At 44.0% G+C, this 18,788-nt stretch overlaps 1 protein-coding gene across 1 annotated transcript in view; it reads left to right on the plus strand.

The window, feature by feature from the left end:
- Positions 1-18,788, plus strand: part of LOC308336688 (catenin delta-2-like) — a gene marked incomplete at both ends in the record, with an annotated part of 436,833 nt that overhangs the window by 279,221 nt on the left and 138,824 nt on the right. Inside the window, 2 exons of the mRNA XM_080794186.1 lie at positions 2,573-2,762; positions 15,439-15,556. Of these exons, the coding sequence (XP_080650312.1) occupies positions 2,573-2,762; positions 15,439-15,556 (308 nt within the window). The remainder of the gene's footprint in view (positions 1-2,572; positions 2,763-15,438; positions 15,557-18,788) is intronic.

An 18,788-nucleotide genomic window follows, 5' to 3' on the forward strand; every position in this document is an offset into this window, starting at 1 on the left:
ATCAAGGACCCCCATTGGGTTTTTCAGAAAACTGTCAGGTTTTAGAAGGTATTTGTAGAATCTTTTCTCAGGTCTAAATGGGTTAAAAACTATTGAATGGATTACTTTTCTTGTTTTTTCTTTTTGAGAGGGACGTTAATTATTTACAAAGTCCACAAGAACAATGGCGCTCCAAAATATCCCCCAAACAAACAGATGCTTCAGCATGACTCATCTGTAGTTGTGTTGAGTGAGTCATATTCAATATTTACACGATGTGTGACGTCTCCCTCTGCTTGCGAGGTAGAACATCAACACTTTATTGAGTTTGCCGCGTCTTCAATGAGTGGCACTGTGTCTAAAATATGTCTAAATGGCCGTCTGAAAATGGGTTATATAGCAGTCTATAGGCTTAGATTAAAGCAACGTCGTTTCAGCAGCTATATCGACGTTCGGAAAAGGGCTTTGACGTCTAATAGCCGACTATTGCTCAGTGGGAAGTATATTTGACTGAGCAATGTATATAGTGTTGTAGAAGTACTCCCGTAAAGTGACCGTACTCACAACTATAGGGATGTCCCAATTTTTTTGCTCCCGATCCGATTCTGATCATTTGATTTTGAGACATACCAACCTTTCCCGATCCGATCTTTATGTTTTCATATAACTCTTATGCCATATCACAATTGCAAATATCCTAATGTACGTCACTCTAGCGTATAGTCTGTTGTGTTGCCTTTACATTATTGACAGGCAGAATGTGACTATACTGTACATGACTGTCGTTTTTCTTTTCTATGAAAGCATGGAGTCATAGCAAAACAATGATGTATTGGTTAATTACAGTTGTACAGCTTATAGAACTGAAGTCAAGTTAAAACTCCTTTGTTTCCATCATAGAAGTTTTTCACGCCTCTGAGTGTGACTAGTCTTTGTTTGATGATCTCCGACTGGGAGTGGACCAGAAGGAAAACAACTAGCATAAACACAACAGTTTTTACAAAATCTCATTGCTTATACATCTTTCTTTGAGATTTACATTTCAAAATCCGATCTTTTCTCCCCGATTCCGATCTTTTGAATATCATGTGATCGGAGCCGATTTCTGATCTCCCAATCCGATCAGGACAACATATGCCACCCTTCTATTGTACATGAACATAAACAACATAAAGATCTGGCATTGCGCACCGAAGTCTCACTTCGTAAATTTACCTGGGTCCGCAAAAGTGTTCAGCAAATGCAAATAGCATTTGCATTCAAAAAGCCATTTAAGTGCCTCTGCATCACTGAGCCCAATCAAAACGTTGCCTTGCCCCATGACTAATCCATATTACAATAACAAAATAAGCTAAAACTGACATGCTCAAAGTAATTAAAATAAACCTATAAGCTTGTGTTATTTAAACATATGAGGCTACACAGAGTTCATTGTTTGGTATCCTATCCGAGCGACAGTACTAAACTTAAGATGGCTCAGGGGCCACTCAGCAACTTTCCAAAGGTCCAAAGGGCTGCAAGCTAGTAATGTCGCGATAATCCAGCGTATAAGTCAGGTTTAACCCATTCTGACCTGAGATCAGATTCATACGAGGTTTCCACTGGACACACACTGGTCTGATTAACCCATTCTGACCTGAGATCAGATTCTAAAAATGTCAGTCGTTCTTCGATTTTTCAAAAATAGCAGACCTACAAGCTCATAGCGCGCCACTCGGTGGCGCGCTATGAGCTTGTAGATCTGCTTTTTTTCAATAGCTAAAGCATAACATGATGCTAACACCAAAACGGGTTCCCGGTCAGAATGGGTTAACTTGGAGTACCAATGCGCTCCACATAATGCGACATTGCAACTGTGACGGCCGGGATCCACCAGATCCGAAGGTCAACTTCTTTTCATTTCTATAAACCACTACTAAGAGAGGATACATATAAAATAAAATTGAGCGATGGAAATAAGTGAATTTTAGCACAACACCCCAATGCCCCATTCGATTCAATGCAATTCAATTCAATTCATTGTGGGCTTATGGTAGGGGAAATAGCCAATGATGCGCTTTTGCACAAACAAACACCTGGAATGGAATTCTCCTTTTAACCCATTCTGACCGGGAACCCGTTTTGGTGTTCAGCATCATGTTATGCTTTAGCTATTGAAAAATAGCAGATCTACAAGCTCATAGCGCGCCACCGAGTGGCACGCTATGAGCTTGTAGGTCTGCTATTTTTGAAAAATCGAAGAACGACTGACATTTTTAGAATCTGATCTCAGGTCAGAATGGGTTAATCAGACCAGTGTGTGTCCAGTGGAAAACCTCGTATGAATCTGATCTCAGGTCAGAATGGGTTAAAAAAGGGGGCCTGCTCCCAAGAGCCGAGTAACGGAAGCCGCCTCGGCTGCTCAGACCGGAAAGAACCAGTCACGGCGTTGGTGCTCGCGGGACTGCAGTGCCAATGGAAACACAACCCAGACGGGTTGTTTTTGGTGGAGAACACAATCTCACACTCATCGTGTGTGTGTGTGTGTGTGCGCGTCCGTGTGTGTGTGTGTGTGTGTGTGTGTGTGTGCGTGTGCTTGTGCTTGTGCTTGCAGGCGTGCTGTGGAACCTGTCGTCCTGCGACGCTCTGAAGATGCCAATCATCCAGGACGCCCTGGCCGTTCTGACCAATAGCGTCATCATACCCCACTCCACCTGGGACTCCTCGCCCAATCACCACCAGGACGACCGCAAGCTCCACCTACACACCTCCCAGGTGCTGCGCAACGCCACCGGCTGCCTCAGGTTCGAGAAACACATGCACGCACACACACACACACGCACACACACACACACACATGCACGCACACACATGCACCCACACATACGCGCACACATACGCGTGCACAGTAGCCTACACACGCACACACGAGTGCATGCGGGCGCGCACACACATTCACACAAATGTTCTCTCTCCTGTCATCAGTGTCTGCTGTGTATGCATTATTTAGTTGAGTTCTACAAACAATATCACATTCACAACTCTCTCTCTCTCTCTCTCTCTCTCTCTCAGTATCCATAGCAACAACTCTTCCACTCGTGTGTAGATCCCTGTACAGGTTCTTCTCTGCGGTTCCAGAGAATCGGACACGGTCCCATACGGACCTGAGGATAATTTGAATACATTAGACCCATGCAGTCTAATATACAGTATAGTACTCTCGCTGCTCATGTATGCTCATGTCACCGTTATGCTTTGAGACGATAATCATCATCATCATTTTTCGACCGCGCTCGAGATCATGGATTTTACAATGCCATGCCAGACTTTGCGGTCCTTCATTGCCATCCCCAGTTCCTGCTTACTGACGCACGTGTCCCTATATAGCGATGACATCAGGGAACGACAGTTTTCTATACCTCTGGTCTGCCTTTGAGGCAGGACTCCAGAGAAGAAGGGAATATTATAACCTCATTGTCAGCTCTGTAGCAGTATGGCCGGCAAACTGTGTTCTTCTGGATCGGACTAGTGAGGAAACACGGGGGAGGTTGCCGTATATTCGATTAGTCGATGGGTGGCTCTTCCGAGACAGATTCTGTGCTCTCATTAGAAGGCGGGTGTACAGTAAGTGCCATAATAAGACTCTAATAGCTGCCTGTTAGTGTCACTTCCGCCCGCCCCAGCAGAGTCTCCGGTGGAGTGGACGTTTCTCATCGTCCGTCTGTCCCCGTAGATAATGACCACAGGCATTCTACACCAGGGGTGTCGAACTCAACTTGGGGCGAGGGCCGCATTGATCAAAAGGTCACTTGATGGGGGCCACAACCAGTTGCGGACTAAAACTGAGACAAAATGTATATATTATACTGACAATTTCATCAACAAATAAAAACTAGACTAAAATGTTAGGAAGGGACTATAGTGGACAAGTGATCCAGTATAAGTCATTTTACACTTGGTTGGTTTGCTGAAAATAGCAGATCTACAAGCTCACAACGCGTCGCAGTGTGACGTGTTGTGAGCTTGTAGATCAGCTATTTTCAGCAAGTGTAAAATCAGCCATTACGACGCCATCAAGGCCCGTCAAAATACCTGTTAGTCGACTGAATCAACTGTAGATTTAGTCAACTAAAATCGCATGACATTTAGTCGACTAAAAATGTAAACCAGGTGACTAAAATATGACCAAAACTAAAATAGAATTTTGCTGCCAAAAACAACACTGGTTCCCATACGTTTCATCGCTGTGTCCCACCAAATTAATCATATTTGCAATGGGGAACCCTGACAAGGACTTGGAATAATAATAATCTTTAATTTAGGGATGCACCGATATGGAAACTCTTGGCCGATATACCGATGTTTAAAATAACAATTTAGCCGTTAGCCGACACCGATACATGTTTATTTAGATTTTGTTGTTTTTATTTCCCCCTTTTGTGCCAGTGAAACAAATGCATCTTCAGTACAATAAATACATGTTCAGAATCTATGGCTTGGTGTATAGGCTGCAGATAACCAACACACCAACATAGCCAACGCTAAAACAAATGTATGCTTATCAACAACAGATAAATATCAGCTAATGTCATCGGTTAACAGCTTGAATGCCTACAATTTACGGCCGTCTAAACTGCCTATGTTTACATTTACCTTTGAACAGCCAGTGCACCGACCGCTGAGTTGCTTCTCGGGAAAATCCAGAGGTTGAAAATGCGATACAGGGGATGATCGGTGTGATGTGATGTTAGAAGTGCTATAGCCGTATATGATTGCCTCATTGTTCATTTCGGAAAGTGTGGATGTATATAGGGAGTCCGATGATCTTATGGAAGCGATACGGGTAATACTGAAAATGTGGGTTTCTGTTAGGCATGGACAGTAATGTTGTAGAAACATGCGGAAACAGTACAGTGGACTTGTAGGCATTACGTTTAACTTGGTTCCAACCCTGCAAGGCGTTATGTGAGCTTGTTAGAGCAGCTATTTTAATGTTCTGTGTTCCGTTGTTCCAGACCCCATTCTTTTTTTTCCAAAATATTTATATAAATTATGTTAAAGGGACACTTCACCCTTTTTGCAAAAGAAAATATGTTAATGACGTTTAGAAGCTTTAGATCACTTTCCTGGGGGTATTTATGTGTGTAATATGTGGTTTTAGATATTTTAGATTGTAGCAGTGAGCCTGTTGTCTCTGATGTCATGGACACTGGTCTCACTACCTTCCTGGACTACAATTCCCATAATTCTTTGGTGCACTGCTCCTCCTTGTGGATAGGGGGGAGAGCTGTCTTACTGAGACAACATGTAGTCCAGGAAGGAAGTGAGCCCAGTGTCCATGACAGCAGGCTCACTGCTACAATCTAAAATATCTAAAACCACATATTACACACATAAAGACCCCCAGGAAAGTGTTCTAAAGCTCCTAAACGTCATTTAGGACATACATATATATTTTTTTGCAAAAAGGGTGAAGTGTCCCTTTAAGCCTATAGACTGAAGCCATCCAGGATTGTGGTGAGGAAAAAAATCCCCACGTTCTTTGCGTGTCCCATAAAAAACACTAACTGATCTCCTGATCTATGCATTCGATAGCTGAGATAGTTAAGATACAAAGATTCAAAAACTGAGGTGTGACATGACTGGTAAAATAAAGCTAAAAAGTATTTAAAAAGTGACCGGTTTAAGAGGAGCTGCTGTCAGACGCTATACCGAACATGTCATCAATAGCCTCAAACGATGCCAGGCTCTCAGTCAAATATGGTCACATATATTATATAGGAAGCCATATCGTCCCACCCCTATACAGCTACTCACTATCACTGGGTCTGTCCTTGGGGAAAACCGTACGATCATTTCAAATGTGTGGACTCAACATATCACTGTCTGACAACTCACTGAGATGTTGTCACTTTGGGCAGGATTTGTTCCGAAACGAGACATAATGCAGTGTGAAAACTAGGAACTGTGTGCGTGCGTGTGTTTGTGCCTGTGTGTGTGTGCGCGCGCGGTCTCTTGCTGTGCAAGTAAGTCTTATTTACTTTGGGTGGTTCGATAGAAGTCTCTAGAAACACAGACACCCACACACGCACAAAGGGGAGAGGTGTGAGCTCGAGGTGAGATCCGTACAGACCCCGAACACGTGGCCTTGTGGTTCTCTGTCTGACCCCGCTAAGAGACACTCTGAGACAGAGAGAGAGAGAGAGCTCTCATCTCTTTCACTCTCTGCAAGTCTGCATATTATTATTATTATTTTTTTTTTTCCTCCGAGAGTGACTCGAGGTTACTCCGTGGTGAGATTGAGAAATAAACAATAGGCTACACGAGAATGACAGCTTGTCGGATTCACACGCTGATCGTGTTCCGCGGACCACGCGTGGCTCTTGGGCTTTGCTTGGCATAGTTTCCAAAGTAAAACAAAATAATAATAATAATAATGCTAAAGTAGAATCCATAGCAAACTAATATCAAACATGACACTGGAGCACAGAACTGACTGACACAGTGAATAGCAGGCAGGCTGACAATGAAGTAGTATATTAACGGCAAAGAGCCAAAGAGGCTCTGGATTTCTGGATTTATTATTGGAGACAATGTTTCATCGAGCACACCGCCATCTGGAGGATTAAAGTGTGTAATGCAATTGTATACCCGGGTGTGCCGTTGAATCTCGGGGCAATGTGAATCACGGCCATCGGGGACCAGGCGACCGTATTCGGAAACGGTTCCGATGAAACGGATTCAGTCCCTCTCAGTGTGAATCGCCTATTAGACAAAAATAATGCTCAGTGGGTTGCATCTGCCACTTAAAAAATATAACTTAAAGGACCTATAACATAAAATTCAACTTTTTCAATTTCTTTTGTGTTTTTGGGGCTCCCATGTGTGTTTTCTATCCCCACAAATAACCAATTTTGAACAATCAGGCCTTCATGTCATATGGGTGTTTGAGGGACATAGACAATATGAGTATTAAATATTAAAAGCAGTTTTAAAATGCATGTTATTTGCGCTTTTAAAAAAATGAATCTGGAGATAAGAGGTTTCTGCCTGATCAGCAGCGACATAAATATCAAAACATGTCCAAATGTGGTTCCGCAATGTGGAAAAGTAGGTACCAGATGGCGAGGATCATGTTTCTCTATGATGGTGTTTAGTTTACAACACGGTTATAAGTCATTTTCACCGTAAGAACTGGTCCTATACAACATTACGGCTCTGTATAAAGCCACGCACCGTGTGCGTGCGTTAAATCAGGACCAGGCACTTAACCCATTCTGACCTGAGATCAGATTCCTACGAGGTTTCCACTGGACACACACTGGTCTGATTAACCCATTCTGACCTGAGATCAGATTCTAAAAATGTCAGTCGTTCTTCGATTTTTCAAAAATAGCAGACCTACAAGCTCGTAGCGCGCCACTCGGCGGCGCGCTATGAGCTTGTAGATCTGCTAGTTTTCAATAGCTAAAGCATAACATGATGCTAACGCCAAAATGAGTTCCCGTTCAGAATGGGTTAATGCCTTGATCCGAACCCAGGAGGTATATGTGCGCCAGCCTTCATTGCAACACTCACAAACATTTAAGGACAGCGATTTTATGAATGCCATTTAGGAAAGAAAAAAAAAACCAATCCGACCGAAACCCATGAGGCTCCAGTGGAGTCCTCCATTCAGGGGCTGTTCACCACCTGCAGATTGTTTGGTGCACGGCCAAAGCTTCCTGCTTGCCAGCATGCTGTGTGTGTGTGTGTTTGTGTGCACGCGTGCACGTTGCGCACAGCATACACAAATGTTCCTGTTGCTCCCTGTAGTTCATAATGAGAGAAAACAACATGTGTTGCTGAATGACTTCGTGTGTGTGTGTGTGTGTGTGTGTGTGTGTGTGTGCGTGCACGTGCACACACAATCAAGTCTTAAGTGGTCATATGGGTGCGGGCCCCCAAGCACTTTACGAGATTTCCAAGTGGCTCTCCCCTTATCCTGAAAAAGGGTTGGGGGAACGAACCGCTGATAGAATATAGTCCAGCGAAAAAATAAAAGTATACGCCTGTGGTTTGAGAATAGGACGCTTTGATTGAGTTGTGTGCCTGGGGTGTCCCATAGTTAATTATTGAACGCAGGAAGGACAATGGAGTCGACTGAATGATGCAGAGTGACAGCACCGGGCAGTGTTCAGCTCAGATTGGACTCCTTGAAGGCACCGGAGAAGTAACCGTCGACTTCTCGACTGTCATGGTAGTAGTATACGGCAGCCGGGGGGGTGGGGGGGGGGGGGGGGGGCGTGGAGCATAGAGTTATATAAAGGATATCGTGCGGACTGCCCCGCCCCCTGCTATTCATTTCAATGGAAGTTGCTCAGTGGCGTTTTGAGGCACCCGGAAGAACGATCTATACTTCCGCATTTGCGGAATAAAATTGTATTAATTTCTTTGCGTGTCACCTATCCCACTCTGTCCGAGGAAAGTCCTGTAAATCTTCGAATACATTTTACTCGACTGAATCAACTGTAGATTTAGTCGACTAAAATCGTATGATATTTAGTCGACTAAACTACTAAACTAGACAAACGCTAAAACATTTGCGATGACTAAAATATGACTAAAACTAGCTTATGTTTTATTCAAAGGACTATGACTAAATCTAAATCAACACTGGTCCTCACAAGAGAAATGGTTGTTTTTCCTTGTATTTTCCCCCCAGATTCAGTCCAGCGTTGGCCTTTATAGCCAGCCCAGATGGAGAGGCGTGGCACGGAAAGGAACAATGCTTCAATCACAATCAAAACACAATAGGCTACAGCTACTGTAAATTAATATGCATGCATGCCCACGTGCGCATACCCACACAAGTGTATACATCACATACACACACACACACACACAACAGATGCAGATGTTCAAGTTCACAGAAACACAAAGGCCGTTTCCATCTGTGCAAGGAGGCACAATATGGAGATTTGCAATCTATGTATTATACCGTATATCGTCTATTTGCATACAGTAGCCTATACGTACATTCTGAAAAAGGCTTCTAAATCCTAACAGTTTTCTGAAAAACCCCCAGAATTATTTGACCCCGGACCCCCATCTGAAAATATGTTGTTCCAGGGACTCCCCAGAAGCAAAGATTTGAGTTAAAAACGTCCGCTCTGAAAGAATATATAATATATTCAAAAAATACATCCATGTAAGGATGATTGGATTTCATCTTCAATTGGATTAAAAACGGAGTAGCCTAGTTTATGTGTAATCAGAAGCAGCTGTGTCTGGACGGACGCGCAGAGATGGGAATTAAACGGGTGAATGAAATCAAGATTGATTTTAATTCAAGTGAGGCTCGACACGTCATCGCACGGCACATTTTCATTCAAAGACTGACGAGGACTTTCCATATAAAAATACCGGTACACACAAATGGAAATGTTCCCATTGTTTTGGCATCCATAGTTAGGTAAGATATGGTCTAAAAGTGTGGAAAAACATACTTCTCATTTCACCACGTCTTTAAGGACAGGCCGTGCCAAGGCACTGTGTATACAGATGGACGATAAATAAGCTAGTTAGTGAGTGGGAGATGACAGCCAGTGTTTTGCAGGCAGTCGGCAGGGCCCTCTATAATACGCTGGCAGCCATCACAGTCACTCCAATTAGCAGCGTGTGCAACAGATGCACAGCGATGTGTCCAGCGGCCGCGGGGGACACATGTCTGTGACCGAGACGGGCTGCCATGACAATGTCCACGCGGTGCACTGACGTTTTATAAGACAGCAGGAGCTCATACAAGGCAGAGGGATTTGTTCGACTATTATTTCTTGGGTTTAGTGTGCGTGCATGACATGTGTGCGTCCGCGCGTGCGTGCCTTAGAGTCAGTGGCGGTTAGAGTGTTCGGTTAGAGTGGCTGGTTGGAGTGTTCCACGGGCCCTGAGGCGAGATTGACAGCCCGGGCCCCCCACCTTGGTTGCTACTTCAATCCCAGAGTACACTCTGTTCCTATACCCGGAAGGAGGAGTGAAATCGACCTCATGCGCCTTTGAGCAACTTAATGCCAAGTGGATGGGAGGAGAAATCCGTTGCGTCTCTATTAATATATTACACTCTAAGGTGCGCGCGTGCGTGTGCGTGTGCGTGTGTGTGTGTGCGTGCGGCTCGGCAAGGCTACATTTTACATAACGCAAAATTCTACAAGATCAGCTATTTCAAACGGAATACGTTTGAGAACCACCGCTCTAGTTGTGTTATCTCGCCAGTCTGCACTGTAAACTCTCAATGAACGACCCCGGCAGCATTTTGGACCCACAGACAACGGGATACTCGTCAAATTGGTAGCGCTGCGTGCAGTGACAAAGACACTCCTAATCAACCCACACTGCAGCCTGCATGGGGTAAAAGCCTTCTATGGCAACTTCAGTGGGAAATGAAAGTCAGCATATTGTCAATGAAAGGGAAAAAAACGATCCACAAACAGTATTCCTTTTTGGTCTTTGTATAATCTTTATGACAAGACAAAGGGCAACAATTTACAATTTAGGCATTTAGCAGACGCTCTTAATCCAGAGCGACCTACATTAAGGGCCGATTCATAGTCCTATGTTACCGCTGTTTCGGCGCTGTAGTGCCAAAATGATTTTGGCTCGTCAACATTTTTCAGTAGCACCGAAGAGACGACTTTAGGACGGTAACCGCCCCCCCCCTGAACCTCAAATGACGTAACATTGTAGGCTCTACAGCGCCGAACCGACTTTTCAGCTCTAAAAGAACTCGAGTATGAATCGGCCCTAAGCAAGAACAAAAAGCATGGCAATACCTCGCATACATACAAAGTAGTTATCATGAAACACGTGTAAGCTAAGAACGTAACAGCAATACAGTAAAATACCAAATATCTCCAAATTCTGACTTTTTACTTATTTATCTATTTTTCATACTTGTGGCGCTAAACCCGCACAGGTGCAACCTTGACTACAACCCCTCGCAACGCGACACATTGTGAGCTCGTAGATCGGCTATTTTTGCCGTATTAAATACATTTATATTGTAAGTGATAATGAAAGTGGTTTAGACTGTGTCTGCCTGTGTTTTTTTTTATAAATTGTGAACCGCTGAAAAGTATATGAACAAGGCCTTGTGACTTATAGATAATAACACCGTAATACATTGGAGAAAGTGGGAACGCAGCTCATTTCCTGAAAAGAAGCATACACGAATACGAAGGTTTCTGCACGACAGCAACCACTGTTCAAGGCCGTGGCGTGCGTCAAACTGTAAAGCAACGGAAGACAAGCCTCCTCCTCACGCAGCCGCCCACTCCCTGTCGGGGCATTTGAAAACATTAGTCAGAATGAAGTGTCGTTTTTATTTTTCATGCGAACTTGTCTGAACCAGGGGCGGAGCGGCCCCCTATACCTCTCTATATAGTGTTATACTGTCATCATGAGCCATTTGTATTCAGAGGGGCGGAAGACAATGTGACCTTCCCTTAACCCATTCTGACCTGAGATCAGATTCATACGAGGTTTCCACGGGACACACACTGGTCTGATTAACCCATTCTGACCTGAGATCAGATTCTAAAAATGTCAGTCGTTCTTCGAATTTTTCAAAAATAGCAGACCTACAAGCTCGTATCGCGCCACTCGGTGGCGCGATATGAGCTTGTAGATCTGCTATTTTTCAATAGCTAAAGCATAACATGATGCCAACACCAAAATGGGTGCCCGGTCAGAATGGGTTAAGCGGAGAGACATGCACTTTTAATTGCTCTCTCTCTCTCTCTCTTTCTCTCTCTGTGTCAGTGCAGTGAATGATTGACCACAGCTGATAGACTGCAGAGAGAGAGAGAAGTGTGATCTCTCCATTTGCCTATTATTACTGCGCTGCGTGATGGATGGAGCTGTTCATTCTCTCGGATCACTCATTCTCTCGCCAACGCCTCGCCTTTCAGATCCGTCACTGACGTTTTTACATAATCATACAAAGTATAACCAGAGACAGCGGCCTTGTTGTGGTTAGAGTGTCCGACCGCCCTGAAACTGGGAGGTCTGGGAGGTTCGATCCCCGGCTGGGTCATCGATCAATCAATGATCTACAAGCTTACAACGCGTCGCAGCGCGACGCGTTGTGTGCTTGTAGATCAGATATTCTCAGCATGCAACAAAGTGTAAAATGACTTAAACTGGATCTCTTGTCCTATAACATTTTAGTCTAGTTTTAATTTGTTGACGAAATTGTCAATATATTTAGTCATCATAGCTTAGTCTTCATTTAGTTTTTCTCAGTGGGAAAAAGGTAGTCGACGGACATTTTCCGTCTTAGTTTTAGTCGACGAAAACGACACCGGTTTGTTGTCTGTATAGATAATTAAGCAGTGAACCCTCTCGGAGGGCACGCGCCCCCCTCCTCACAGCTCCCGGATCATGACGTGTACTGTAGGCCTGTCTATATAATCAGTAATCACATTGATTTAATTAGAACTTGAATATGGAGCGAGGTGATGGGCTTGTATTAGCTCCATTCAGCCACACTGCAATTACCACTGACCCTTACGTTCTGCCATGATTATCCCATTCTGACCGGGAACCCATTTTGGTGTCAGCATCATGTTATGCTTTAGCTATTGAAAAATAGCAGATCTACAAGCTCATAGCGCGCCACCGAGTGGCGCGCTACGAGCTTGTAGGTCTGCTATTTTTGAAAAATCGAAGAACGACTGACATTTTTTAGAATCTGATCTCAGGTCAGAATGGGTTCATCAGACCAGTGTGTTGTCCAGCGGAAACCTCGTATGAATCTGATCTCAGGTCAGAATGGGTTATATCTCCGGAGAAATACTCTATAATCACTCTCTGCGTGGTGTGCGGTGCACTGGCATTTGAACAGAGGTGGAAGCACACTGAGGTCATTTACTCAAGTGTTGTTCTCCTAGGTGCAATTCTGAGCTAATTTTAACCCGTTTGGACCTGAGGTCGATTCTACGAATGTCTTCTGCTCACACTATTGCATGTCAAGAAACCCCAGCATATGGATTTGTCTCAAAAATATGTGGCTGGAAACCAGCCTTGAAATGCTCACTTCTATGGTCTCCAACATTACACCTATAGCTACATGTTTAAGCATTTGTTTCATATTTACACGTCAATTTCAGCTCTGACATTTGTTTCAGACATGCTCTAGTATGTGTTGAGTCTACCTGTGCTATTGACTCATTTTGGATAAAATATAAATTAGGTGAAAAGCTTGCACGATGGCAAATCTGGTCACATATGTTGTTCCAGGAACCCCCACAGAAGCATAAGATTTGAGTTAAAAACGTGCACTGTGAAAGAATATACTGTATACGCAATGATTTGCACCACATTTTCACGATAAAAAAATTGCAGATCTACAAGTTCATAGTGTGGCACTCGGCGCCGTGCTATGAGCTTGTAGATCTGCTATTTTTCAATAGCTAAAGTATAACATAAAGCTTATAACACCAAGCGGGGGTTGCCCTCCAGAACGGGTTAAGTATTTCCATTTTTTGATAATTTATCTCAGAGACAAATATAGTACGTTTTACTCCACTGTGTTTTACTCCACAGCTGTAGTTGCTGCAGGTTATTACTTTGTAGATGTTATTTTGGAGATGAATCTTTGACCCAAATCCTCTGGTGTTTTCTACTTCAAATGCAATGCTATACTTATTTTGTCGCTACGCGCATCATTTTGTGACAGTTTTTGCTTCATCTAATATAGTGGTTTTGATACTTTCAGACCTGATTCATCCGATTCCCCGGGAGGCCATAATTTAATTCAAGTGGCGTCACAATATACTTATATAATGTAATGAAAGTGGAGGCCATTGAGATAGAAAAATAAAAAATCTCTCTCTCTCGCTCACTCTCTCTCTCTCTCTCTCCACTCCGGGGCGGCGTAATAAAACTATGTTTTCAGGAGTGACTTAAACGATGACACTGACATTGCAAGTGTCGGATCAGTACAGGGCAATCCAAAGCTCAAGTGCCCGGGGCCGCAAAAGCCTGATCGCCCGTGGTGACAGGGCGATAATAATCTTCTTCTTCGAGTTCCAATATGGGGCACAGGCCACAGCCGATGGGGTATAGGTTCTGCCAGGTCTCCTGGACTCCAACCGGGCAGTGTAACACAATCAAGAATGACCTTTTTTTTGCGTTTGCGTGAATTAACGCGTGTGCGTTCGGCACACTGCCAGCACTATATCGCCACAGAGTTATATAAGGCTGCTCCCCGACGCTGGACCTGCTGTTTTTGAGTCTCCTGTGTAATGCTTTATTGGGTCGTCCACTCACAGTTAACAGTCTTTGTATTGAGTCTGTGCTTGAAATGTACTGTAATTCTGCAAACTGTTAGTAAATATAAATCAATCAATCGACGTGACGTGACGTGACCGACCCCAGCTCGAGCAGGCATAAAATACTCTTCTGTGGAGAAACACATCAGGGCCACGTACGTACGTACGGCAGTTGCACGGATTGTTTGCGGATCTGCGCGTACAGTACGTGCCCCACGTGGCGATAATGACATATACCCACCGTCGGGATGCCAGATTGAAAGCGTTTTAAAAATGTGTTTCAAGGATTACAGTGCTGTCGTGGTGGTTCTCTGATCGTCGCCTATATACGAGGTTTGAGCAGCAGTCCTTGCCGATACGGAGGCGCAAGTGGTTTTTTTTTTCATCTGGTCTCAAGCTAAGTGCTTTAAAAGCTTCCTGCAGTGGATCTGAATGTTCCCTCATTATGTTTTAAGGACAAGCAGACATGTTAAATTATCTTCTACTCTCTCTCTCTCTCTCTCTGTCACACTCGCTCACACAAACACACGCACGCGCGCACAGTGCCTGTATGCCCTGTACCTGTGAACAAACACATTCTGAAGATGCACACGCAATAAGGGACAGGAATGCATCTGTGTGTGTGTGTGTGTGTGTGTGCACTGTGTACACTCACTGGTGCACGCACACACCCACACACACACACACACACACACACACACGCATGCGCGCACAGTGCCTGTATGCCCTGTACCTGTGAACAAACACATTCTGAAGATGCACACGCAATAAGGGACAGGAATGCATCTGTGTGTGTGTGTGCACTGTGTACACTCACTGGTGCACGCACACACACACACACACACACACACACACGCATGCGCCCACAGTGCCTGTCTGCCCTGTACCTGTGAACAAACACATTCTGAAGATGCACACGCAATAAGGGACAGGAATGCATCTGTGTGTGTGTGTGTGTGTGCACTGTGTACACTCACTGGTACACGCACACACCAACGCACGCACACCCACACACAAAGACCAACACACTTACAGATCGAGACACACAATATATTTGCTTACTGACCATTGTCCTGTTCTGTGTGTGTTTGTGCGTGTGTGTGTGTGTGTGTGTGTGTGTGTGTGTGTGTGTGTGTGTGTGCGCGCATGCGTGCATGTGCGTGTGTTCCAGGAATGTGAGCTCGGCAGGCGAGGAGGCGAGGAGAAGGATGAGGGAGTGTGACGGCCTGACAGACACTCTGCTGTTCGTCATCCAGACATCTCTGGGCAGCGGCGAGATCGACAGCAAGGTGCGTTCGCGTGTGTGTGTGTGTGTGTGTGTGTGTGAGAGAGTGTGAGTGAGAGTGTGTACGTTGCACGCCTGCATGTTCACTCTTTGACTGCCCCCGTGGAAAAAGAAATCACAAATCTGATCTGAACATCGGATGGATCATTAACAGCACAGACAGCGCTGTATAGTTTCAGAGAAATCATAATTTTATCGGGACTCTATGGGACGCGCACGCGCGCATGCTTCGTGCGGGCGGGGGTTGCCTAGCAACCGGGCCACGTGTTAACAGTTGATTTTCAGCTGAACCGTTTCATATTTGATATAAAGCTTAATCTACGAGATATCTCATAGTCGGCAGTCAAAACTTTCAGCATTTGTTTTCCTATACCCCGTGTGCATTGTTGTTCTGTAGTGCCAATTACTTAATCAATCAATCAATCAATCAACTGTCGCGATCAATCAAGGTGGCAGTGTCTGCAGGAGGTGGCGTGGTTGCACGGGAACCGGAAGCTTCCCGCTTCCCTCCCGGCTCCCCCTGAGTGCCCTTGAGCAAGACACTGAACCCCTGACGTACATGCTCCTGGTGAGCAGGGCGGTGCCTTAATTTCAAATGATGTAACGCCAGTGGTGGAAAAAGTACAAAAATATTTTACTTAAGTAGAAGTACTGATTCTCTACTTGAAAATTACTTAAGTAAAAGTACAAAGTGCCCATTAAGAAAGTTACTTAAGTAAAAGTATAAAAGTACCTCAAATAAAATGTACTTAAGTACAAAAATGTACCCGGCGTAAAATGTACTTAAGTATAAAAGTAAAAATTACAAAGTACAAGTAGAAAGTACAAAATACAAAATTATTTTCAAAATGAATACAAAGAAATGAATTTCCAAAATTGTCATCCTGTCAAAAGTGGCTTTATTCCAAAAAATTAAATAGCATACAAATACTGAAAATACAGAACCCCCAACAGCATACATCGTGTTGGGAAAGTTCTTTTTTTTTAGGAACTATAGTTCAGTTCACAGTTCAATTTTTTTTAAATGAACTATAGTTCCGTTCATAGTTCATCATTCCAAATTTTGAACTAAAGTTCATCGTTTGAAAAATGAACTATTATAGTTATTTTTCGTTCTTTTTTTGCTTTAATTTTTATATATTTTTTACATTTTACAAAGATTGCTCTTTTGCAATGTGAAATGCCACCGAATTATTTTTCCTTCTCTATATGGGCTTTTGCATGCTTTTATTGTGAAGGCAAAAGTTTCTGAACGTTCTCAGAGCCTGCATCTCCGCATGCTGGGGTTGGCTGATCTACAAGCTCACAACGTGTCCGGACGCGACGAGTTGTGAGCTTGTATATCAGCTATTTTCAGCACGGAACACTTTGTACGGCGAAGAATAAATTAGGCATCACTGCTGCACTTCATTCACTGTGGAAGAGAGATGTCATTATTTTGTTGGCCGTTCGTGGCGATATTATGGACACGTACCTCCTCGAAGCGATAATAACCAACTAAGCTATTGGAAGCTATTTTTCGTGGCACATTATGTGTGTTCAACAACAAGTTCCCTCAGTGTTTGTGTTAGGAGTTGGGACAGTGTCTGCTGTCTGTCAGCGTGCATGATCATCATGCAGTAGCTAGATGCGCGCTCCAGTGACGGCTGAGAAAGATTAGTTAATTTGTGTCGGATAGGGACTTATTGGTTGGTTTTCCGCTAAATATTAAGGCATGTTTAGGGTGTGTTTTAGTGCCGGGGATTTCGCACTACTTGGGTTTGAACGAAACATGTCTCCGGACAAAGTGGTCTCCGGACATCACTTTGAGAAACACTGCTGTACTATAATCACATGGGGGGGAAAATAAAAATAAAAAATCCTTCTGCTAAAAGACTGTGTCTCCGTCATCCATGTTGAATGCGTGTGACAAAACACAGTGTGTGCGTCTTGCCGTCTTCAAAGCAGGCCAGGCAGCAGAACACAACTCCGCCCCCCTATTATCTGAGAGTGGAGCAGCCCTGTTCAATTCTCAACTGCGCATTCCTCCAGTAAGACAAATATAAGATTTTATTATTTAATTTGTAGCGAGTAACGAGGTGTCCGATTTTAAATATAGCGCATTAAAAGTACGATTTTTTCCTTGTAAATGTAACGAAGTAAAAGTAAAAATACAGCAAAAGAAAAGTAGTCAATAAAAGCACACATTCTCCAAACTTGTACTTAAGTACAGTAACGAAGTAATTGTACTTCGTTATTTTCCACCACTGTGTAACGCACATTGTGAAGCACTTCGGATAAAGGCGTGGTCTAGAAAGAGAACGTGATGTCACAACCAGGGCTGTACTGGGACAAACGTTCGGCCCGGTCATTTTCGCGCAAATTTGGCCCAGACCGGCCCACCACAAAAAGCACAACTATACCGCCCGCTCCGTCGAGTCACACACAGACAAACAAGCACTAATACCACCACTTTTACAGAACATACATGATACAAACCAACAGACTACAACAAACTACACAACCGTTTGTTGCTCTCACAAGAATGATGCTGGCACAAGGATTCAACACACAAAAATCATATCATAACTTGAGCGGCCCCCTACGGTCGAGGCCAACCCGTAATATGACCGGTATACGTCCTGGGGCCAGAAGAAAAACAACAAAAAAAAGTGCTGTGCCCTTGCCCCATGTATTTGTTCTGCCCAACAAATTGCGTTTATTGTCACGAGTTTAATACCATCCGAGTTGGCTTTTGTCCGAGGCTTACAGGTCCTTATATAAATAAATACTTTCTTAAAACGTCTATGGGGAAAAAAAGTGAATGAGAAATTCTCTTCCAAGGAAAAATGACTATGTCCTCTCAAGGATGCCAACACAAATGTACGCGTGGGCGCCTCTGTGCTCGTGAGAGAGTCAATACTTAATATGCAGTGTTTATGGATGGCTGCCTCTTCAAGGTCTGCCCGTGTCCTGGTGTTGGTCCCTGTGTGTGTGTGTGGGGGGGTGTGTGTGTGCACGCGTGCGTGCGCGCATGTGTGGGTGCGTTTCAGTAAATGGACTTCCTCAATCAATGTTTAGCTGGCCCCGCCCCTCTCCGCTGTCTGTCTCCAGTCACTGGAGGCCATGCAGTAATGAAGATTGATTCGTCGGCCAATCATGTCATGTGTCACTCCGCGCCGTTGCCGTGCGTACAAAAGGACCATTTTGCCCATTTTCAACCTTATCTTCATATAATTGGTGCTCACTAATACTCA

The sequence above is a fragment of the Protomyctophum bolini genome (assembly GCF_963924005.1).
Source record: "Protomyctophum bolini genome assembly, chromosome: 21".
NCBI classification, from domain to species: domain Eukaryota; kingdom Metazoa; phylum Chordata; class Actinopteri; order Myctophiformes; family Myctophidae; genus Protomyctophum; species Protomyctophum bolini.